Below are 25,100 nucleotides of genomic sequence, written 5' to 3'. Positions count from 1 at the left end.
TCAATTATTTTGGTAATTAAATCATAAACATATATTTTTGGTGAATTAAATTTTGGAATTAGAATAATTTCTCGGCAAATTAAACCCCCCAATCGAGCAATTGAGCAATTGAGCAATTGAGATTTGAGCCCCAAAAAGGCCCAAAATTTCGAGTGCCTCTCGCTTTCTTCTTCCTTCTTCTCCTCCTCCTTCGTCTTTCGTCGTAATTTCGCATTCGATTTCGACCCCTTTTCGGCTTCGTGTCAATTCGCACGTGCGGTATATAATTTGGGGGCGACGGTGCGAACCGACTCTCTCTCTCTCTGTCTCTCTCAAACCCAATCCCTATTGGTCGCTCTTTCTCTCTTTATCTCGCATCGCCGATTGTACTGGTCGTGCTTTATTAAAGCCCTCTATCAATTTTGATCTCCGATCGCTTATCTTTCAGGTTCGCTTGCAGCTAGGGTTTGCTTCGATTTTTGATTTGATTTGATTGAGTATGATTGGGTTGATTATTGTGAAATTGGGAATTCAACTTGTATTTGTTGATTGTTGAATTACTCAATTGCCCCTTTGATTGCATATGTTTAGGTTGCAATCTTCCCTGGCCCCAATTGCCCCCTTGGCTGATTGATTGTATTTTTCATTTCTTACAAGTTCATTATCTGACTGCTTTAGGATGTTCAATTGTAGTAAGCGAAATTCGCAATGATTGCGTGAAAATGGCGGTCGATTTTGCTTAAACTCAATATCATTTTCAAAGATTTGTTATTGGTTTACTAATTTGATTCACATTTTTCTGAATTGTTTTCCATTGTATTCGCACTCGCCCAATTTAATTTTTTTACTTGGTTTCCTGCTACTAAAAGCCCCAAGTAGTAAAAGTTTAAGTGAAAAATGGAAGCGATTCTCGTTAAATCACTTGCATTTTTGAATGGTTTCTTATTGATACAAAAATGTGCTCATCATGTTGTAATTATGTTTTTTTCCTCCCCGCAACTAGTGTTTTTGTCTGTGCTGTTTCTCCTACTTAAGTAGACTCATGATTTTTTTTTTGTTTTCTCACTGTATGTACAGTATGGAAGGAGTTTATTATGGCTAAAGCATGAGTTGGCAGTGCAGTTCTAAAGGTTTTGTTTTTAAGTTATGCGGTACTTGCTAGTTACAGTCAGCGTGGTGAAGGATAAAGGAGATGAATGTGCAGACACACACTTCAGGACCGATATCGGGGCAAGTGCCCAATCAGGCAGGATCTCAGATGCCTGTGCTCTCCCAGCATAATGGAAATGCCCTTGCTCCCCAAATACAAAATTTAGGTGGGCCTGCTCGTGTTATGTCCAACATGGATCCTGAACTTCTCAGTGCACGCCAAATTGTGCAGGATAGAATGTAAGATGCATTTCCTTTTGTGTTCTATCATTATTTTATGGGCAGTAAGTTGCTTGTTAGCATGTCTCAGCTAACTTGTTTGTTATTTGTTCGTTTTTTGCAAAGTATGTTATTCCTTATTAATTGTTGCTATATAGAATTGATATTGGTTATCTCCACCTGCGTATGGAATCAAAAGACATGTTTTAAAATCAACTGACATTAACTTTTTTATTTATATGAAGAAACTATTCTTCTGCTTTTTGCGTTTTGATTCTCTTTTTATATATATTTTTTTAGGGTGGTGCTATCCACACACCCATTACCTTTAACACACCCCTCTCAATTTCTGGCCATTGGGGATCGAAAGAATTGAAGGAGATCAATGGACAAAATTTAACAAGGGTGTGTGGGAGGCAAAAAGGGGTGTGTGAATAGCACTACCTTTTTTTTTTTAAACATGATATGGTTGTTCTAGCATGTACTTTTGTTAATTCATATATAGGATTCTTCTTTTTATGTTTGAGCAATTGTTTACCTAAATACTGATGCTACCATTGTTTTTTTCAGATGCCAAATTATACGGCAGCGACAACTTCCCCAGCCAATGAATGAGAGGAGGTTTTGGGAGATTGTTAAAAAATTGGATGAGGGTTTATTGAAAACGCTCAGGACAAGGTTTCTCATTTTAATTTTTTTATTGTCTCTATTCACTTTCCCCTTTAGCCTATTTAGGCAGATTTTTTTTCTCTCTCTTTTCTCAGTGTTCTTGAAATGGCTAAAATTTTTATGTTGTGTTTATTAAATTATTATTTTTTGACATTAATTCTGAATTCAAGTATGCTGGTTAACCTTTTGATTTCTTAGCAGCTATTGAAGCTCACCATACATGTATATAGCGATAATGATCTTACTTGATCTTATTCTTATTGTGTATGAAATGGATATCGTCTTAGTAGGCTTATGATTCTGTTGTGTGCAAATCCTATTTCAGGACGACTATATGAACCCGGAAACGTTAGAGAGTCGTTTGCACAATTTGATTAAGCGACCCCCAAATCAAAGCCAACAGTTTCAACAGGCTGTTAATTCTTCCTCTCCTGCTGGTGTGATGATACCAACTCCTGGTATGTCACACAGTGGGAATTCAAATATGATGGTTACTTCTTCTATGGATGCTTCTATGAACACGACTAGAGGAAGTACTGGCATAGCGCCTATGACAGTCAACACAGGAAACTTGGTGCCCACTGGTGCCTTACATGGCGGCTCGTTCAATAGATCTGATGGTAAACCGAGACTACTGAGTTGTATCATCTTTTCCCTAAATTACTCAAACTGATTCTTTAAACCACTGTTACGATATTTTTTTTGTAGGTTCTATATCTAATGGTTATCAGCAGTCTCCTGCCAGTTTGTCCGTTGGTGCTGGAGGGAACACATCATCAATGGGTGTGCAAAGAATGGTTAGCCAAATGATTCCTACCCCTGGGTTTAATAGCAGTAAGAACCAGTCTTACATGAATTTGGATTCTTCTAATAGTGGAGGTGGGTTCTGTACTGTTGATTCTTTAATGGTAACTCAACCACAACAGCAACAGCAGCATATTGGTGGTCAAAATAGCCGTATACTTCATAGCCTTGGCAGCCAAATAAATACTGGAATAAGGTCTGGCATGCAGCAGAAGTCTTATGGGTTGCCAAATGGGGCTCTAAATGGCGGGTTGGGATTTGGAAACAGTTTACCAGTGGTTAATGAGTCTGGCACTTCTGAGGGCTATCTGACCTCAACACCCTATGCTAACTCTTCCAAACCATTACAACAGCACTTTGACCAACATCAGCGGCCAGTAATGCAAGGTATGCTCTAGCTTTTTTGGTGTGCATGCACATATGTTCATGTCTAGTATATATTCATGTCATGAATCTACTGTTTGTCTATCACTCTATCTATGCACTTGAAGGTTATGATTTATTTGAGTAGTATATCATAAAATAGGTAAATGTTTGACCAATGAATCATGTATTTACTAGGTGATAGCTATGGAATGAGCAGTGCTGATTCTTTTGGGCCTGGAAACTACTATGGTGCTGCGACCTCTGTTGGGTCAATGTTGAATCCTCAGAATTTGAATTCAGTCAGTTCGACACCCTGTGTCCAAGGCCATCTCTCCCCTTGTAAATAGTCAGTCAAATATGCATGGTGCACAGCAAAGTGTTAATGCGAAGCCTCAACAACCTGATCAATTGGAAAAGATGAATTTCCAAACTCCTCTATCTTCAAGAGAGAATATTTTCCATTCTCATCAACAACAACAATTTCAACAGCAACCTAATCAGTATCAACAGCAACCTAACCAGTATCAACAACAACAGCATTTAGGTCACCAACAACGTCAACAGAAGCAGCAAAATCAGCAACCCCAGCATTTGTTAAACAACGATGCTTTTGGTCATTCTCGGATCACACCTGATGTAAGTAGTCAAGCAAATCGTGGTGTGGACCACCATAGTGAAGTTATGCACCAACAAGGTACAGAACAGTTCCAATTATCAGAGATGCATAACCAATTCCATCAGCACCCTGTTGATGATCGGTTGAGGAATGCGCAGCATATCCCATCCCGGCAACATGGTATCTCCTCTTCGTTGTCTCAAGCTTCTCAGCCGATGCAACAGATATTGCATCCTCACCAACTGGTTGCAGAGTCTCAAAATGATTTCAGCCCTCTTTCTGCTGGAGCTCAAGATCAATGGCATCCTCAATCACAAGATGGGAGTCACAGACAGGTCAACATGTCCCATGAGCAGCAACTCCAGGAAGATTTCCGTCAGAGGATATCTGGGAAAGATGAAGCCCATTGTAATAATTTGTCTTCAGAAGGACCAATTGCTGTTCAAACAATTTCATCTAGAAGCACATCTCGTCCCCCCAATTCATCTAGTGCTGTTTTTGGATCTTCTAATGGCAATCAGGAGAAACAGTTCAAAAATCAACAGAGATGGCTTTTGTTCTTGCGCCATGCTCGGTGTTGTTCAGCCCACGAAGGCAAATGTCGCGAACGTAATTGTGTAACTGTTCAACAATTGTTAAAGCACATGGTAACATGCAATTTACCTCAATGCCCACATCCTCGTTGTCATGTTACCAAGAAATTGGTTCATCATAACAAGACTTGCAAGGACCCAGCTTGCCCTGTTTGCCCGCCTGTCAGGAATTATCTGCTGAGACATCCGAATAAGGCACACAATCATCTAGTTTCTGATTCTGGTTTGCAGAATTCAATAAATGGATCATGTAAAGCCTATGATAGTGAAGACGCTTCAGCTAGATTGGTTTTGAAGACAAATCCGGCTGTTGAAACTTCTGAAGATATGCAACTTTCTATAAAACGCATGAAAATAGAGCAGTCCTCTCAACCTGTTCTTTCTGATAGTGTTAGTTCTGCAGTAAAAGTTTCTGCGATTATTGAACCCCATGTGCCCCAGGATATACAGATTCAGGATTACCAACATGGTGAGATTTCTATGCCAGTCAAGTCTGAGGTTGCAAAAGTGAAAATGGAGGTTCCTTCAAGTTCTGGACAAGGGAGTGTTGATGAGATGAAGGATATTGTTGAGGATAACTGCAATCAAAGGCATGAAGGTGAACCTGTCTCATATAATGAGCCCGCTGGTTTAGCTAAGCAAGAAAACATCAAACTTGAGAATGAAACTTATCCAGCTAAACAAGAAAATGCTACGCATACTGTGGAAAATGCAGCTGGAACAAAGTCTGGGAAGCCTAAAATAAAGGGGGTATCAATGACTGAACTGTTCACTCCAGAGCAGGTTAGGGCCCACATTACAGGTCTCAGGCAGTGGGTTGGCCAGGTTAGTCAATGGATGAACTCCTTCATCCTTTCCCCGTATTCTGTTAGTTTCTTTCTCTGTGTTCTATTAGTTCACTATTGTAGGTAAATCAACATGTCAATTTATGACGCAATTGAAACTTTGTTGGACATGTCTAATTCGGTTGAGGATAATCAATCTCGAACGAGTTTAGGTATTATTCTCATTCCATGTATTAGTAGCTGCAAAATGAGTTTGGGTTCAGGTCTTGGCTAGTATTTTAGATGGTGGGTTTCATATCCACCTGTAATAAATCCTTCTGCTGTTTATAAAAGTTTTGCATCTTGGCAAAATAAATTTATAGAAGAAACAAGTCCTTTGTAAAGATCCTGAAGAGGACAAGATAAACAAATCAGTATATAGTAGTACTCCTGAAGAGGACAAGTTCTCACATGCATAGATCTGGATACTTTAATTTGAGTAAAGATTTTCCCTTCGTTTCTTTCTAGCCTGTTCTTCCTTTCCCTTCCTCAAGTCTTTTTCTGTTTAGGAAGTTTCCTCATGCCTATTGTGTGTTCCGTACTCTTGCCGTGTGTTTTCGTGGCACAAGCATCATGTCTTTAACTGTTAGTTTCCTCATGCCTATTGTGTGATTCTTCACTTTTTTGGAAAGTAACTTTTATCCTTTTTTATCTTGACGTGGTGGTTGAAATTGTTTACAAACATTGCAGGTAGTTTAATTACATCATCTACTTTTAAAATTTAGAGTCAGAGTTTGCTGCTTGCTAATTTAACTTTATGGTTACATGGTCTCTTTCTCGCTCTCTTGATAGTATAAGAGAATTCTTTAGTATCCCTTTTAAAGGTTTGTTTATCTGCTGATAAGTCATAATGTATGTTTCTAACAATTTTCTTCTTGTTGGTGTTTACCTTTTTTTGCATGTGTAATTTTCAAGGAAAACAGATTCTGGTTTGAATGCTTCACCAGAAGTTTGATTTTAGAATTTAGACTAATTTATTTCTTTTCTTTTCATAGAGCAAGGCAAAGGCAGAGAAGAATCAAGCAATGGAGCATTCAATGAGTGAGAACTCCTGTCAGTTGTGTGCAGTTGAGAAGCTTACATTTGAGCCACCGCCGATATATTGCACACCTTGCGGTGTTCGTATCAAGCGCAATGCAATGTACTATACAATGGGGGCTGGTGACACACGACATTATTTCTGTATTCCATGCTATAATGAGGCTCGTGGAGACATGATAGTTGTTGATGGGACTAACATTCCAAAGGCAAGGCTAGAGAAGAAGAAAAATGACGAAGAGACCGAAGAGTGGGTATGTTCTTTTTTCTGGAACAATTCTTTTTGGGTTCGATAGTTTGATTGTTCTAGGTAATCAATCTTATGTTTTTCACCTCCTTATATGCAGTGGGTCCAATGTGACAAATGCGAAGCTTGGCAACATCAAATTTGTGCTTTGTTTAATGGCCGAAGGAATGATGGTGGGCAAGCCGAATACACTTGCCCTAATTGTTATATACAAGAGGTTGAAGGGGGAGAGCGTAAACCTTTACCACAGAATGCTGTTCTGGGGGCCAAAGATTTGCCAAGGACAATACTGAGTGACCACATAGAGCAACGGTTATTTAAGAAACTGAAGGTTGAAAGACAAGAGAGGGCGAGGCAGCAGGGAAAGAATTATGATGAGGTGATTTATATAATATTATGTATTTGAAGTGGTATGAGGGATAGAGTACCACATGATGCTTTTCCTGGTGCTTTTACGAGTATTGTGACTTTCGAAAATGGAAAACTGGAAAAGTTTTTTTCTCTGAATGTGATTATTGGCTGATTTTTTTCCTTTCCGTGTACTGGTTCCACCAGGTTCCTGGGGCAGAATCGCTTGTAATCAGGGTTGTTTCATCGGTTGACAAAAAATTGGAAGTAAAGCAGCGGTTCCTTGAAATTTTTCAGGAAGAAAATTATCCAACAGAGTTCCCATATAAATCTAAGGTAGGAAGATATTTAAGGTTTAACTGATAATAAAAGGGTTAAACTGTATTGTTTTAGCTTAAAAGGGAAAGGTTTCGATATGCTGATTACATATATCCCTCTAGGTTGTATTGTTGTTTCAGAAAATTGAAGGTGTAGAAGTATGCCTATTTGGCATGTATGTTCAAGAATTTGGAGCTGAAAGCCAGTTTCCAAATCAGCGCCGTGTTTATCTATCGTACTTGGATTCTGTTAAGTATTTCAGGCCTGAGGTTAAAGCGGTCACGGGTGAGGCTCTCCGCACATATGTTTACCATGAAATTTTGGTGAGTCCTAGGCTTTCATTGATCTTGTTCTTCATGTTATCTGTGTTTTCTTTAATTTGATATGTTCCTTGGAGCCATCGTCCTTAGTTAGTGGTTCCCATTTTCAGATTGGATACCTTGAATATTGCAAGCTACGAGGGTTTACAAGCTGCTATATATGGGCTTGTCCTCCGTTGAAGGGTGAAGATTATATTCTATATTGTCATCCGGAGATTCAGAAAACACCAAAATCTGATAAGCTTCGTGAATGGTGAGCTTATACAATTTTGTGAATTGTGTTGCAGTTATTTCTAGCATCAACTATCCCGTTTCTTACATTTTATTATCTCTGTTTTGTTTCAGGTATTTGGCAATGCTTAGGAAAGCTGCCAAGGAAGGCATTGTTGTTGAACTCACTAATCTATATGACCATTTCTTTGTAACTACTGCTGAATGCAAGGCCAAAGTCACTGCAGCTAGGTTGCCCTATTTTGATGGTGACTACTGGCCTGGTGCAGCCGAGGATCTGATTAATCAGATGCGTCAAGAAGAGGACGGGAGAAAACAGAATAAGAAAGGATCAACCAAAAAGACTATAACAAAAAGGGCTCTAAAAGCTTCGGGTCAGACTGATCTTTCTGCTAACGCGTCAAAGGATCTGCTACTAATGCACAAAGTAATCTTACCGTCTTCGAACTGCATTATTGTTTTCAGTCTTTGTAGATTTTCTGTTAGATATTCAGAGTTTTAGCACAAATAAGCTGAAGGGTTTCAATTTATTTTTGTAGTTGTCAGTCTTCTTATGAAGGAATTAGTCTTTGAAGTCTTCTTGTAAATTAATATATGAAAGCTGTTCAATGGGATGATTATTATTAGACTTAATTACACTTTTGTACAATTTATTATAAAAAAGAATTTGAGATAATCTTTTTCTTCTTTTTTGCTGACTTTTGTATTTATGTTCACCCAGCTTGGAGAAACCATTTCACCAATGAAGGAGGATTTCATCATGGTTCATTTGCAGTACGCATGCTCTCACTGTTGTATACTAATGGTATCAGGAAACCGTTGGTCCTGCACTCAATGCAGAAATTTTCAGCTTTGTGATAAGTAAGATACTGAACTCCTGCATTTATCTGTTACCTCCCTCCCCTGCACAGCTTCCTAATACTACATTAATTTTGGTTTGTATTACCTATTTTCCTGCGTATAGTGCTTTATTGCTTGTTCATGTATCACTGGATTGTGCTTATAGTTTGTTTGGAGAAGAAGAGACGAAGGTTCTGGTATTGTTGCTAATTGAGTTCAAGGTTCTGTTAGAATTTGTGGTTTTGATCAGATATCCTCAGTTCTGATTCTTTTGAAAAGCTGAAATTTTCTTGCATTTTTATACACTCGAAGTTTCTTACTGAATGTTGAATAATCAACTTTTTGCTATTTTTTTTTGAACTGTTTTTAAATTGCAGTTGGAATAAGGTTTGCCAATTTGTTTTGTTCTAATTACTTTACATGGGACAACAGGTGTTATGAAGCAGAGCAAAAACGGGAAGAAAGAGACAGGCACCCTATCAATCTGAGGGAAAAACATGAATTGCGTACTGTATGTGAATTTGTCCTTAGTTCTAGCTTCAATTCTCATGGCTCTGCAATCTCTTCCTTCTTTTTTCATAAAATTTCTGCTTAGTACTGACATCATTATATGTTGCAGTTTCAAATTACTGATGTACCTATGGAGACAAAGGACAGAGATGAAATTCTTGAGAGTGAATTCTTTGACACTAGACAGGCATTTCTCAGTCTTTGTCAGGGGAATCATTATCAGTATGATACTTTACGGCGGGCTAAACATTCCTCTATCATGGTCCTTTACCATCTTCATAACCCAACTGCTCCTGCGTTTGTGACAACATGCACTATATGTCATCTTGACATTGAAACAGGACAAGGTTGGCGTTGTGAAGTTTGCCCTGAATACGATGTGTGCAATAACTGTTATCAGAAGGAAGGCGGTGTAGATCATCATCATAAGTTGACAAATCATCCATCCATCGCTGATCGCGATGCACAAAACAAAGAAGCTAGGCAAATGCGAGTTGTACAGGTGCTTTATATTTGTGTTTACATACTTGAAGATTGATGTTAACATCGATGTATTAGTGGAGGAAAGGCTTGGATTTCAATGTATATGGAGAGTCAATTTTTTATAACACTGTTTTCAATTTTGCAGCTTCGGAAAATGCTTGATCTTCTGGTGCATGCATCACAATGTCGTTCTGCACAATGTCAATACCCCAATTGCCGTAAGGTGAAGGGACTTTTCCGCCATGGAATTCAATGCAAAGTCCGTGCATCTGGAGGATGTGTTCTCTGCAAGAAAATGTGGTATCTTCTTCAACTTCATGCTCGAGCTTGCAAAATATCCGAGTGCCATGTGCCGCGTTGCAGGTTCGTAGGTTAATTGTCTCGTATTATGAGATATGATTCTCTTAATTCCCCCCTCCCCAACACACACACACACACACACACCCCCTCTCTTCAAGTGTAATATCGTTGATTCTATTTAATAAATGTATGTTATCAGAGATTTAAAGGAGCATTTGAGGAGACTGCAGCAGCAGTCTGATTCAAGAAGAAGAGCTGCTGTGATGGAGATGATGAGACAGAGGGCTGCCGAGCTACACAACAGTTCTGGGTGACCAAATTGTACATATATAAACAGTTGCTTTGGAGAGGGGAAAATACCGAAGGGGACAATAGTTTTCTGCTGCTCAGCTACCACACTACTGGGAACCAGGTGGTGACAGCAAAAGCGGCGTTAGATGGTTAAAAGGGGATTGCATTTTACAGTACAGCATATTGGTTTATAATTCACTTTTTCAGGGAACAATTTTTTGGCTCTGATCTTCACAACTGAACTCTCCCGAAGAGGGAGAAAGGTGAAGTTCGTCAACGAGCGCTTGCTTGCCTACCCTATTCGACAGCTGCTAACCGTGCGCCCGTGCGAGTGAAGTAGATACTGATGCGTGTCTGATTCGGGCTCGATTTGGTGATTCTTTGATTTTATCCTCCTGTAAACTGTCAAGTGGCTAGTGTAGTGTAATCTTAACTAAAACGGTTTATTACAAATGAATGTGGGAGGGGAGATGGTTTCAGATCCTAGCTTTTTGCCCCTTCCCTTCCTTTTGTTTATGGATCTTTCTTTTTGTACATTTGTTTTCTTATCAATGGAAGGATTTTAAGTTATCTCTATTTTTTTAATGGTCTTTACTCTTACTTGCAGCGGTGTTGCATGTTAGGGAGAGTAAATTTGCAAACAAAATTTTGTAACATGAAAGTTAATGATTGAATTATTATTTAAGCGTTGATTAATGTACTTATTTTTTTATTGGTGACATATTATTTAGCTTGCAAATTTTATCTATAAATTTTGTCTTCCTAGCATTACTCTATATATATCACATTTCTCTCTACAAAAAACGAATTCACTTGGTTCTCTCCGTTCTCTTGCACTCCTCTTGCTTTTAGTCAAATGGTTAAATAGATTAAAGTATTTATCTTCTTTTGCACTTTCTCTCTTGTTTTTAGTCAGATGATAAAATAAATCAACGAAAACAACCAAAGGATTGGAGGACATAGGGTTTGCTTTGACATTTTGGCTTCTCACAAATTGCTCAAAGCCTATTCGGCTTGTGCATTATGAGTGTCGGCTTGTGCATTATGAGTGTCATCGTATTTTAAATTAATCATGCATTAGTGTGTGGGACACTTAAAAGTTAAAACACACTATCTTTATCGTTGGATGTGAAAATGAATTTGTGTGGCAGTGAAACACAACATCGACATTTTTGAATGAAAAAGTTAAAACACATTTGATTACACTAACCTAGGGGACAGATATTACACTAAGACCAAACCCAACCCTGTGCTAAATGCTATTTTTTAGGTTTTATTCCCTCATCCACCCCCCCCCCCCAAAAAAAAAAAAAAAAAAAAAAAAACCAACCCAATCCATGCTAAATGTGTGGGTTAAAAGCTAAAAGCCAAACAAAAGCTAAATTTCCCTCAGGATTTAGCCTAGAAAATGGTGTAGGCACCACCAGCGGAACCCCACCCACATGGGCATGTCTCACAGGATTTATTGAATCCAACGGTTGAGATCGAATATAATCAAATCTAACGGCCCAAATTTAAATCCAACGGTTAAAATAATTAAAAAAAAATTATTTAACTCAAAATTCACCCAAATTTATTGATTTTTCAATATTTATCGGAATTTAAATATCTTTAGGTTAAAATGTTCATAAAATTAAATTATGACAATGTACATACATTTTTTTTTTTAAAAGAATTACTTTAAAAGAAAAAATTAGCCCAAATTTGTTCTTTAATAATCTTAGGCTAAAAAATTTAGGCTAGAAGAGTTGGAGCAGAAAAGCTTGTTTCTGGGCTAAAACCTAAATTCTCCGGGCTAAAAATTTTAGGTTTTAGTTTAAGGGTTGGAGATGATCTTAATGAAGGGGGCAAGGGTCCTCTATGTGGCACGTTTCGTCTCATGACTGTCACTCTCTTTTCAAACCTCAAATTACGTGTTGTGGATATTATGGGATCCTCTCCAGATCCTTTTCCCCTATGTGGTATGTCTGTCTGCTATGTCAAACTCAACACTCCAACCATTCATTTTCCCATTTTCCAACTATTTATTCATTTCTTTTCACACCAAATTAAAAAAATCAACTATCCATTAACAAAATAGAATTTAATTAACAGCAAAACCAGATTCTAAATATTCACAAACTAACGGCTCTAGTTGTTGTGATTGTTTTTCTTGGCGCTAAAGCCACGATGATCGTCACTAAAGCCGTCAGTAGCGCCAATTTGAGTAACAGGAGCAGCGGCAATAGCAATAATAGCATTACCCACCATTACCAAGGGCAGAGCCAAAGGTGCTGGAGGCCCATTTCCCTCCTAATCCCAAAACCCAACTCCCAAAACTTCACAATTGCCACCGCAAATCGCTCGTTGCTGATTCCCAGTGGCGTCTGTAGCAAGAAAACCAAAACCAAGAATAAAACAGTTGGTTTTGCTTCTGCTGAGGAGAAAAGTGATTCCCCTATTAATCAAATCCAAGAGCAGCAGGAGCAGAAGCAGTTGGGATTGGATTTGGAAGACATGAACCCGGTGGGACTTGGCCGGAGGTCACGCCAACACTTTGATGAAGTGTGGCACAAGTTTTCTAGGCTTGGGTAAATCTCAAGAACCAGTCTTTCCGACAAAGGTGACGCACTTGACACTCGCTCATTAGGGAAGGTCCCATGTATTGAGAATGCTAATATTTCATCGATTGAATAATGATAAGTTACATGAGGCTATTTATACTTACACTTTAGAAAAGTAAAAGAGGTAAAAGTAAAAAATATACAATGGTAACTTTCCTAACAAACTGAGTAGCAACCTAACTAACATTTGACTTGTGGTTATTATCACTACAATTTACTGTAGTAACTTTCTCTTCACACCCCCTCAAGCTAAACAGAGAAGGTTAAAGTGAAAGCTTGGATTTAAGAAGAAGATAACGTTGTCTAGGAAGAGACTTTGTATAGATATCTGCTAATTGATCCTGACTGCATACAAACTGGACTTTGAGAAATTTAGATTGTTACCAATTCCCGGATATAATGATAATCAATTTCGACGTGTTTTGTTCTAGCATGAAACACTGGATTAAAGGCTAATGCAATAATGATAACATTATCACACCAAATATGAGGCAGAGAAGGCAACTTAAAGCCTATATCAATGAAAAGTTGGCAATTCCAGGTTATTTCAACAGCAGTGAGCCAGGATCTATATTCAGCTTCAGTAGAGCTTCGAATACCAAGAAAGATACAGAAACCACCCGTAGATCGTCTATCCCAAGAACAACCAGCCCAATCAGCATCCAAAAAGGCCTTAAGTGTAAGAGGAGCTGTGGTTTTTGGAAACCAAAGACCATGGTCAAGTGTGCCCTTGAGATATCTGAGTATGCGTTTTACTGCTTGAAAATGAGGTTCTCGAGGAGAATGCAGAAATTGACATGCCCAATTAACTGCATAAGACAAATCTGGTCTAGTCCAAGTTAAGTATTGTAATGCTCCAACAATAGAGTGACATTCCTCTGGATTAGACATCAAAGAACCTGTGAGATCCAATTTGGCAAAACCAAGTGGAGTAGAACATGGCTTTACACCATCCATGCTTGACCTTTTGAGAAGATCCATGATATATTTAGATTGACTGATGAATATCCCTGAAGATGATCTCTTCACTTCCAATTCGAGAAAGTAATGCAAGTCTCCTAGGCCATTGACAGGAAATTGAGCATTGAGTTGATCAATAACAGCTTGATAGGTAATGGAAGAAGGTTTTGTTACTATAATATCATGAACATAAACCAGTACTAGAACAAGAACAGGTTTGTGAAGAATGAACACACTGTGATTAGAGTGAGATACTTAAAATCCAATAGAAAACAGTGCTACTTAAAGCTTTTCATATCAAGCTTAGAGAGCTTGTTTGAGACCTTAAAGAGACTTTTGAAGATGGCAAACATGATGAGGATTGTCTTGATGAACAAATCCTGGAGGCTGGACCATATAAACATTTTCTTTCAGATAGCCATGTAAAAAGGCATTGCTTACATCTAACTGATGTAAGAACCAATTAGATTGCAGTGCAAGAGTAGACAATATCCTTATAGTCATAGGTTTGGCAACTAGACTGAAGATATCACTATTGTCAATACCCTCTTGTTGGTTATAGCCCTTGGCAACAAGACGGGCCTTGTACCTATCCATAGAGCCATCAGGACTTTCTTTTGATCTGAAACACCCATTTGCAACCAACCAAATTATGTATAGATGTAGGAGAAACAAGGTTCCAAGTTCTAGTATTTTGTAAAGCATTGAACTCATCCTACATTGCAGCTCGCCAATGAGGATATTTTGATGCCTGAAGATATGTAGAAGGAACAAACTCACTGTCTAAGTGAGAAGACACATGGTGTTTGGTTGTTATGAAGGCCTTTGGTTTAAAAATACCTGATTTGGACCTTGTTTGCATAGGATGAATTGAGGTGATAGGTAGAGATTGAGAAATAGGAGCTGAAATAGTAGGTGAGGTTGAGATTGAAGGTGAATTTGGTAGTGAGGTTGATATAGAAGGTGAGATTGAAGGTGAATTTGGTAGTGAATTTGATAATGACCCAGTGGGATTGGGATTAATAGTTGGTGTGGAGTTGATAGAATGAGAGGGTGAAGGATAAAGATTTGGGAATATTGGAGAGAAAGAGGAAGTTAGTGAAGGTGTGGTATTGGAAATAGTGGATGGTTAGGGCTTGGTGATATCATGGAAAGGAAAAGTGTGTTCATCAAAATGAACATGTCGAAAGACACATTCCATGTTTGTAGAATGATCTAAACACCTGTAACCTTTGTGAACCAAGCTGTAACCAATGAATACACGCAATTTACTCTTAGGTTCCAATTTCAAAGTAGAATAGGGTTTGAGCCAGGGAAAGCATCTGTAGCCAAACACCCTTAAAGTTGTAAAATCAGGAGCTTTGTGAAAAATTTGTTCCCATGGAGATGCTTTATGAGATGGAGGCAATCTATTAATAAGGTAGACTGCAGTGAGGAAGGCCTCCACCCAAAACTGATAAGGAACCTTGGAGGCAATCAAAAGAGTCCTAGCAGTTTCCATAATATGCATGTGCTTCTCTCAGCACAACCATTTGGTTAAGGTGTGTATGGACAACTTAGATGTTGTTGAATACCATGAGAGGAAAAATGATTTCTGAACCGAGAACTGATAAACTCACCCCCTGAATCAGATCGTAGTGTACCAATTTTGTGACCATAAATATTCTCAACAAGAGCTTGAAATTGGACAAAAACATGAAAGACATCTGATTTATGTTTCAGTGGATACAACCATGTATATTTTGTAAAGTCATTGACAAAGATGACATAGAATCTGTAGCCACTGATATAACATATAAGAGCTGGACCCCAAACATCTGCATGAACAAGTTCTAAGCTTCTAGAGGTAGTACATATAGAATTCTGAAATGGCAATTTAGCACACTTGCCTAAAACACAATTCGAGCAAAACAGTTGCTGAACAGAATTAGAAATAGGCAAACTAGACTTTGACAAAAAAGATTGAAAAGTCTTGAACGTTGGATGCCCCAAATGTTGATGCCATATAGCAGATGAGGTCTTTATTGCAGTATTAGCAGAATACTATGCTGCAATTGAAGAAGATGCAAAGAATGGATGAAGACCACAACGAACAGGTGCTCTAAAAAGCAACCTCCCCATAGTAAGATCCTTGACATTGAAGTCAAATAGATTTAGAGTCAAAGAACACCAATTGTCATGCAAGAACATATTTGTAGAAAAAAGATCATAATTGAGATGAGGAACATGTAACACATTATTTAATGTAAAAGTCGCAGATGGTGTTTTAAGAAAAGTAGATCCAGTATGAAGAATTGTCAAACCTTGACCATCACCAATGTAAACTTTCTCTGGCCCTGTGTAAGGCTGAAGATTTTGAAGGTTCTGAATGTTCTTGGTTATGTGAAAGCTTGCTCCAGAGTCTAAGAGCCATGGTAGAGGAGAAGAAGCATTAGAGAAAGCACACATGGCAAGTTTTGCAGGTGGAATACGCCCCTGGAATTAGGATTTATGCGATTGACACAATCAATATCAAGATGGCCAAGATCTTCACATATTTGACAAGGAATGGCCTTAGAATTGTTGTTGTAAGAATTATTGGAGCGAAAACCACGATTACCATTGTATCGATTGTTTCGATGTCGATTGTTATAGCCTCTTTGATAGTTATTCCTTTGATAATTGCCTCAATTTGCATTGTTGAAGGAATTGTGATTCTGAGCATTGTAGGCCTGAGATTGTGAAGGTGTAGGGAGCAGCGGAGGAGCATTGGAAGGTGCTGGCACAGAAGTGAAGGCTTGAAATGGTTTAACAGAAGATGAATGTTGCTGTTTCTTACGAGCAAGAGCCATCTCTTTGCTAATCAAGAAGCCATGTAGATCATCAATAGTAGTATTAGTAAGGCAAAATTGCATAGAATCAACAAAAGAATCATATTCATCTGGTAAACCATTGAGAATGATGATGACAAGATCGTGATCATCAACTGATGCATCGGCGGCAGCAAGAGCATTAGTAATCTCTTTGATGCGCTGCAAGTTCAGAAATTGAGGAAGTGCCTTTGCTCATAGACTGCGAACTCGATCGCAGTTGATGAATGTGAGAGCGAGAAACTCCACCAAAATGTCGCTCAAGATTTTGCCATAATTCACGTGCAAATTGAACGCCGACAGTGAACAGAATAAGATCTTCAGAAAGTGTGGAGTTTAGCTAGATTATGATGTTCTGATCCTTCTCATACCAAGAATCAAAAGCTGGATTCGGAATCGAGGTCAGATTTTCAAAATCATTAGCAAGAAATTGAGGCGGTGGCGGTTCAGATCCATCAACGATGCTGGTGACTTTGTAATGGCGAAAAATCAGATTGAATAGAGAGCTCCAAACAAGGTAGTTGTGACGTTTAAGCTTCGTCTGAACTATACTACCAATGTTTTGGATGAAGAAGGAGTAAACTGACGCTTGAAAAGAGAAATTAGGGTTTGTGTTCATCGGAGAAGATGTATTATTATGCAGCTGAGAAGAGGGATTCGCAAACACCGGCGAAGGAGCAGGGTTTGCAGTCGTTGGAGAGGAAGAATTCGACGAATTTGTTGCCATGGATGAACAAGATTAAAGCGGAAGGTGTACTGTTTGGTTGGTGAGAAAGCTGGAAAGTATTTTTTAGGAAAACAGGATCGAAGATCGGTGGACTTAGGTGATGGGTACCATATTGAGAATGCTGATATTTCATTGATTGAATAATGATAAGTTACATGAGGGTATTTATACTTACACTTTAAAAAGTAAAAGAGGTAAAAGTAAAAACCATACAAAGGTAACTTTCCTAACAAACTGAGTAACAACCTAACTAACATTTGACTTGTGGTTATTATCACTACAATTTACTGTAGTAACTTTCTCTTCACCATGTGCGAGTTCGTATCCCGGCGACCAGAACACCACCGTCTTGGTCGTCGGCGCCACCTCGATTATCGGCCGGATAGTCGTCCGCAAGCTCATGGTCAGAGGCTACACTGTAAAGGTGTTCATTTGTATCCAATTTTTTGAAATTCTCGACCTTTTAGGGTTTGTTTATTTGGTTTTGGAGTTTTCGGGTTTTGTTATGTTTTGATAGTTATATTGGGGAAGGGGAATCAAACTCGGAACTTCGGTTAAAGGGTTTAACGCTCTTACCAGCTGAGCTACAAGCGATTTGGGTTTTATTTTGTGTGGAATGTGTTGTGTGATGGTGAATTAGGCACTGGTAAGGAATGCTGATCAGGAAGTGGTGGAGTTGTTGCCAAGATCGGTGGAGATTGTAACTGGGGATGTGGGTGATCCTGCTACCCTTTACGCTGCGGTACAGGGCTATAACAAGATTATCTATTGTGCTACTGCACGCTCTACTATCAGCGGTAGACCTCTATAGGGTTGATCAAAGAGGGGTCTACAATCTTACTAATGCATTTCAGGTGTGATCCTTATTGCCATATCCTTCAAATGCTCCTTTTGACATTTAGTAATCTGTTTTGGTTTCGATGTCTTTAAGTCCATGGGCTGGTTCAATGTTGGATTTAAATTTTGCCGTCCGAGTGAAGCTTTTGACTGTTTGCATTGCAGGACTATAACAACAAAATCGCGCAATTACGAGCAGGAAAGAGCAGCAAGAGCAAACTTACTATTGTAAAGTTCAAGACTCCGGAGTCAGTGGATGGATGGGAAGTTCGTTAGGGGACTTACTTTCAGGATGTGGTTGCTTCTAAGTATGATGGAGGAATGGATGCCAAGTTCGAATTCACTTTCACCGGCGATGCTGTTTTCTCCGGTAAGAGAAAGACTAAAGTGGGGTTTTGAGATTCTAAATGGAAACCAATTATTGTTCCTTTTACTCTATTTCTTGCTGCATTGTAGGATATGTTTTCATCAGAGGAGGGTATGTTGAACTGTCAAAAAAGCTTTCACTTTCTTGGGTCGGACCCTCGACAGGTATGCCATATTTGCATTCTCAAATGGAGCTTTTTAAGACCTGGCTATGATAGATTTTTTTTTTATCGGAACATCCATCGCCTAAACTGCGAAGGCTTATCAATTTTTGTAATCTATATTTTCAATGTACAGGTATGAAGGTCTAGTTCTTTCTATTGGTGGGAATGGAAGATCTTACATATTAATTCTTGAAGCTGGTCCTTCAGCGGATACATCTCAAAGTAAATTATATTTTTCTAGATTCAACACAAAAGCAGGATATTGTAGGGTAAGGATCTCTTTTCTCCTCTGTGATTCTTTTATGGAATGGTTGCAATATTTGCTGTCCCTAATTCTATTACTCTGTAATTGGCAGGTCAGAGTACCGTTTTCATCATTCCGCCCAGTGAAACCAGATGATCCACCACTAGACCCATTCCTTGTACATACATTAACCATACATTTTGAGCCCAGAAGACAGGTTTGTACATTTTCTGCTTTCTGTGTGTGTGAGATAAGTTGGTGAATCTGTTTCATATGTTTTCTTCAAATCCAAAAACAATATAAATTATTTTTTTTCTGTTATTTTGATGAAATACATTTCTTTGCATCTTTGCTGAATCTACTTATTATTTCTTCGCACAGAAGGCAGTTGAAGTCCGCACAGGAGTGAAGCAGCAAGACCCAAGAGGCTTTACACTTATACTAGAATACATAAAGCTTTGCCAGTAAGTCTTTAATTTGAGTTGTGCTGATTGTTATATCAGTTATGTTCTATATTTCTAGTTATTTTTGGTTATGTTGTTGAGTTACCAAGAATTTCTATTATTCACTCTTGACAACCAGGTAGACTCGCATACACGTCTTTTCCAAAAATGTATGCAGTTTTCACTTGAAAGTCTCAATGCTGAAAAATTTGCTCAATGCTTTCAGGCTTTAACCCTAACAGAGTGAATATCTACATAGAACTCATAGTCTCTTGAGTATGCTTGTGATTCTTGCTAGTGGTATCCCGTTTTCACATATCTACTATGAGAGCCAATGTTTTGATCAATGAGTTATAAACCAAAAGTCAAACCCTTTCAAAGCTGATCGTTCTTCCAATGAACCCATTTTCTGACAGTCAGAAGAAATTTTCGAAGTGAATCATTTTATTAACAACTACCATTCTGACCTTGAAGTTAAATAACTGTTTGTGTAAATCCTTTTACATCAATTGCTTGCTTAAAAATAATACTGACGTGCTCTAGATTTTCGCATCGACAAGCTATGTACTATTAAGTGTGGTTAGTGAGATGGAATGGATGGTTTAGTTAGTGTTGACATATGTAGAGTAACGATCATGTGTATGTGTATGAGTTTTATACAGAGACTAGGATTGCATAGTATTTTGTCTTAAATGAATGTGATAATGGAACCTTCTGCAGACTGGGCAAGAAACGGACTTCATATTAGTTTCATGTACGGGATCAGGAGTATAACCTAATAGAAGGGAGCAGGTTCTTAAAGCCAAGAGGGTTAGCTCTCTTTCTCTCTGTCACTCTGCGAACAGGTTCCCTTTTTTCATTTGTAACTTAGCTAATTCTTGTACTGTTGAAATTTCTCCAGGCTGGGGAAGAGTCATTGCGAAAATCAGGGCTTGGATACACAATCGTTCGTGCCTGGTCCCCTGAAGGTGGAGTGCCTACTCTAAAATTAACGACTTTTTACTTAAGTGGGGATTTGGTTTTCCCTCTATCTGATGAGATCCGGTTTGGTTTATACAGGAAGAACCAGGTGGACAATGCGCTCGTATTTGAACAAGGAAACAGGATTTCTCAGGTTAGAATGATCGTCTTATAAAAAGTTTTGCTACAACTACCAATTGAAATCATCTCAATCCCTTTTCACTAGACGAAAGCAGGGATTTATCTTTTGGTTTCTATGTGACATCATTGAACATCTAACTTAAAGTTGCATCTGTGAATCAGGGGATCAGCTGTGCTGATGTGGCTGATATCTGCGTGAAGGCGTTGCATGATTCGACTACAAGGCACAAAAGCTTTGATGTGGGTGAAATCTTTTTGCTGTTACCATATTACTCTCAACTGACATAATGCTAGGCAGATATTGAAATTTTCCAGGTATGTTATGAATGCATTGCCGATCAAGGAAAGGAACTTTACGAGCTGGTAAGTACCAAGTAAAGTCAATTCATTAGATTCTGAAGAAAGTTGGGGTTCACCCATAAAACCAATTGGCAATATGGGGAGTAGCCCAACCTCTTATAAGCCTGTGCAAGGTCCCTCCTCTCATCAATGTGGGACTCATTCTCAACAGATTGTGTATATCAAAAACAAATATGTATCACAAATATACACTTGTAACCACCTTGATTCTCCGAATTCTCTCTACAGGTGGCGCATTAGCCTGACAAAGCCAATAACTATCTGACACCGGCGCTATCCGCTCTAGAGAAGAATACCTTATCACGCGGAGCACGGATGATCTAATGTTCATAAGATAAGAGTACATTTGTACAGCTGCATATAGAGCCTGTCATTTTATCTTCGCAACCCAGATACACGATCGCATGTCAACATTTTCGTGCTGTAAATTCATGTGTAGATGACCAGATGGGTTTAAATTGTTCGTTGCCATGAATCGGGTCGAAAGTGTATATAACAAGCACTACAATTACATGCTTAATTACCAAGCTCAGTTTCTGACTTACACAGGCGCAACTTCTTGATACCCTTCTTTCAATGCAAAATAAAAATTGTGTTCTAAAGACTGGATTTGAAACGCCCTTATACCTGAAAAATGGAAATACAAGGTTTAAGTGTGTTTAGGGTTTACGTGGAAGACGATAAATTTCAATGGTAATTGATCCCAAAATCAAAACACCCCGAATGAGCCAGTGAGTCGGTGCAAGTTTCTCACATGGTGGACAATCCAAAACAAACATCTCTCTATCTGTCGCACGTGACTAGGTCATGATTACAAAAATATATGTTCTCCGGTTACATCCAAGAATTTACCCACATATGCATATATCTGGAGGTTAGCATAGGTGACGCGTCAAGCCAGCAGAGGAAGGCAACTCTTGGCCAAGGACCCCATATCACAGATTCACAGACACATGATGAACGGATAAGAAAATCTGAGAATCCATCCAACCCTATAAAGAAATACTACTTTCAGAATTATACAAGAACATGCTAATTTGTTATGCCCCAACTTCTCCATTGCTTCTCAATAAAATCCCATTACACCTTGAAAAAATCAGCATCACACACAAGATTAACAATGCCAATGGTATCACCATCAGAAGCACTTCCCAAGCCTCCACCAGCAGCAGCAGCAGCAGCAGCTGCAGAAGCAGAGTCGGAAGCGGAAGCAGATGCATCATCCTAACAACTGCAGGGTTTCTTGCAGCTGCTGCAATTATCATAGCCTCGGCCGGAGCCGTTGAGTCTCCTGAGCAATCTGAGAATCTAGAAAATATTCCCCAGACACTATCTGGGGGTGTGCTTTGCGCAAGGATTGCAAGAAACCAAGGATTCAAAGACCAAAGTCGAGAAAGGCAGAGTCTTGCACGATCAAGTGTGTCACCACCTGCATTAGAGGTGGTGATGGCTCGCCTGGTGAAGGTCCCTTCAATGTCAGGAGGTACAAATATTTTATTTTTTAAATTATGTTTCTTTATAGGCAATGCTTGGCCTTAATTAAGAAGTCATTCCACCTTACATGAAAATCGCAATCTGACAAACTATGCGCGCATAATACTAAACTCACAGAAATAAATTTTTTGTACACGTATGAAATTGCGACTTGACTGTAAGGAGGAGTGACTGGAGTTGGAGTATATTACTTTCTTGATCGATCAGCTATATATGTGTTTATTTTTCCTGCCTTTCTTAAATCGTATGCCCTACCATTTGGTGTTTGAAGTTTTTGTGATGCTGCAGGCCTATAGTTGTTCTCCAGCAAGGATTTAGAAGCCGGCAATATGGTACATATTGTATGTTCTTGTATTTGATCTAAGATCTGTATGTGTCCGCAAATACTCCATCATATTTCTAATGCTTTGTGAAATTGGATATTTTGCAGTTTGGTGGAGTGTTCAGATATTTGCAATTTGATTAAAGATGGTGATGACGGGTCTTAATTAAATTAAATTTTTGTAAACCAGCAAATTGTACGTATAGCTTTCAATTTCATTCCTTAACAAGGAAAAAAAGGATATTTTTTTTTTTTTGTTGAAAAAAGTATTTTTTTTATTTTTACTTGTATTATTTAGAAAACAAAGAGGAAGTGGGCGAGGCATTGGGGATGGGGACCTTTCAACTTCCACTTCCACTTCTTTCATCTGTTTCGTTCTTGGTCTCATCTTCTTTCCCATGACCTCCACCATTTTTAGCTTCCTCTTCTACCTTATCCACCATCTGTAATAATTTTTTTTTTTTGAACAACCGATATTATCTACACTAAAAGGGAGGGGGTAGGCTTAGCCTCACAATCGGCTAGCAATAATGTGGTTCAAATTTGCCTTTAGCAATAATCAAACCTAAGACCTCTCACTTACAAGTGAAGAGTAATACTACTAAACCGTAGTATTAAATGGCTCCACCATCTATAATAATTTAAAACTAAAATATGTTCATTCTTGAAAGAATTATCATGCAAACACAGTCAAACAACTCACCTAACTATATATATATATATTTTTTTTTTATTTTTATTTTTTATTTTCAGTTCAACTTCATATATGCCATACGCATGAATACGTAGAGCCAACTGGGCAAATATAATGCAAACCCTTACCGTACAATAATTATTAAAGCGATCCCACACTAACATTATTTTCAGCCTAATTGTCTGTAAAGAAATTGTAATTTGTTTTGTCGATCCTCCCACATTTATTTGTATCTAAATCGTAATTTTATTTTTGTCAAATCTCCGATGTCTAACAATAATAATTCATTTCATGTTGTGGCCTATATTTAATTGAGGGTGCGGTAAATGGTAGAGAGAGATGGAGAATAGGCCTGAGGAATTGTGTATTAATTCCCCAGTCCTAGTACCTTTATTTATAGTATTAAGGAGGAGAGAAACTTGTACTCAAAGTAATACAAAGTTTATTAGGAAAGATCTTCTACATCCCAAAGGATTCCTAATCTATCTCTACTTAGGATTTACACAATCACATTATGTATTAGAACATATGTCACAACACTCCCCCTTAAGTGTGCAAATACTCAAGTAGATGGTGCATCAGATCATCAGGCAAATGTAGAAGCAATTGATGAAGTCGTCTCGTCTAGTCGGCATAAGTATCGAATCTGAGTCTCAAAATGAAAGAATGCATGGGTAGTAAAATTCACAAAAGCTTGCTATGGCAAAACCCAAGGTGGGACAAAAGCCCATAACTAAAGGAGAAAAGTGAGAAGTTGCATTAAGTCAAAACTATACGTCTTTGGGACGTAAGTAGAACGTACATAAGGGTATGACCAACCCAGTATGAGTCTCTCGTCAAAACCTAGTCAGGTAGCAAAAACCCAGTGGGAAAAATGCTCCTAAGCGTAGGGAAAAAGAGTACATGAAGGTCAAGTGAGTATACTTCTAGATACTACCCCTAAGTTTGACAATACTTCCAAATGAAACTACAAGTATCGCAAATGAGAAAGTTATGCATACCAATTCCTTAGACAAACTTCTGGAAGGTAGACTTCGGCAGTGACAGTCGTGTAGAGGTCAGCAAGGTTGTCTGGGATCGGACTGCTTGGTGTTGACTTTGTTGGATGTATCATGATCTAGTTGATAAATACGGCGTTGTCTTCATGGATCGTTATCGGGACTTAACAATAGATGAAAATTGTAGGGACTTCGAATTTGCTCAACAAGAGTTCTCGACCATATCTTTCACGTGATGAGATATAGTGAGTCTTGGAACGCTTCAAAGATTTCGCAATTAAAGGTCTATATCATAGACCTCCAAGATACTGCGGTGTTCCTTAATGGTAAAGATATAACCATTCGGGAACGTACCTTGTACAGTCAGATAGATAGTCTGATTCTGCGAATCCCATAAGGTAGGTGTCATTTTGAAGATCAAGGGGGTGTGATCTATTCTGAGATGTATGGGGATAGATAAGCCCAAATCCGTAGTAACGGAAAAAAGTCTTTAACACCAAATTTGGTGGTGGCGTGTAGGCGCAGTGCTGCCTTATGCCAAATGGTTATTAGCACATAAGATATCTAATTTAGTGCATTGAGCTAAGTACAACAAATGCCGATTGTACTCAGATATGGTTGCCTCACGTTCCAATATGGAACCTTATGCTTCATAACCTCTGTAAAGGTCTTATTTTCATCTAGCGTACAAACAATCATGATACACTCGAATGTAACACCTTCTGAGACTAGTTCGACTAGTGGACCAAAATACCATTAAAATTAGCTCAAAACTTCAGGTCAAGGTAATGTC

General features: G+C 38.5%; 1 protein-coding gene, 1 long non-coding RNA gene and 1 pseudogene across 3 annotated transcripts; all 3 read left to right on the top strand.

Annotated features, from left to right (window-relative positions):
* Nucleotides 1-97: 97 nt before the first annotated feature.
* Nucleotides 98-10,715, top strand: LOC125468323 (histone acetyltransferase HAC1-like). The gene is given in 18 exon segments (XM_048563947.1): nt 98-427; nt 1,057-1,368; nt 1,918-2,024; nt 2,340-2,636; nt 2,725-3,207; nt 3,382-3,491; nt 3,493-5,220; nt 6,215-6,511; nt 6,605-6,883; nt 7,060-7,188; nt 7,293-7,493; nt 7,601-7,743; nt 7,836-8,148; nt 8,443-8,582; nt 8,994-9,072; nt 9,181-9,573; nt 9,700-9,917; nt 10,054-10,715. Coding segments are annotated over 17 exon segments (5,229 nt in total). The 5' UTR covers nt 98-427; nt 1,057-1,171; the 3' UTR covers nt 10,169-10,715.
* Nucleotides 10,716-17,534: 6,819 nt separating this feature from the next.
* LOC125480872 lies at nt 17,535-21,343 on the top strand (annotated as a pseudogene).
* A 683-nt stretch (nt 21,344-22,026) lies between these two features.
* Nucleotides 22,027-22,801, top strand: LOC125480873. Of its 2 annotated transcripts, none has more exons than XR_007261151.1 (3): nt 22,027-22,282; nt 22,582-22,625; nt 22,724-22,801. It is a non-coding gene; the product is annotated as an uncharacterized LOC125480873 (long non-coding RNA). The 2 variants fall into 2 exon arrangements; XR_007261152.1 differs by having other exon boundaries at nt 22,582-22,634.
* Nucleotides 22,802-25,100: the final 2,299 nt, after the last annotated feature.

The sequence above is a fragment of a genome, unplaced genomic scaffold (assembly GCF_019419815.1).
Source record: "Pyrus x bretschneideri cultivar Hongxiangsu unplaced genomic scaffold, Pyrus_bretschneideri_v1 Contig37, whole genome shotgun sequence".
NCBI classification, from domain to species: domain Eukaryota; kingdom Viridiplantae; phylum Streptophyta; class Magnoliopsida; order Rosales; family Rosaceae; genus Pyrus; species Pyrus x bretschneideri.
Note: the sequence above shows the minus strand (reverse complement) of the source record. Positions and strands in the feature narration are given on the sequence as shown.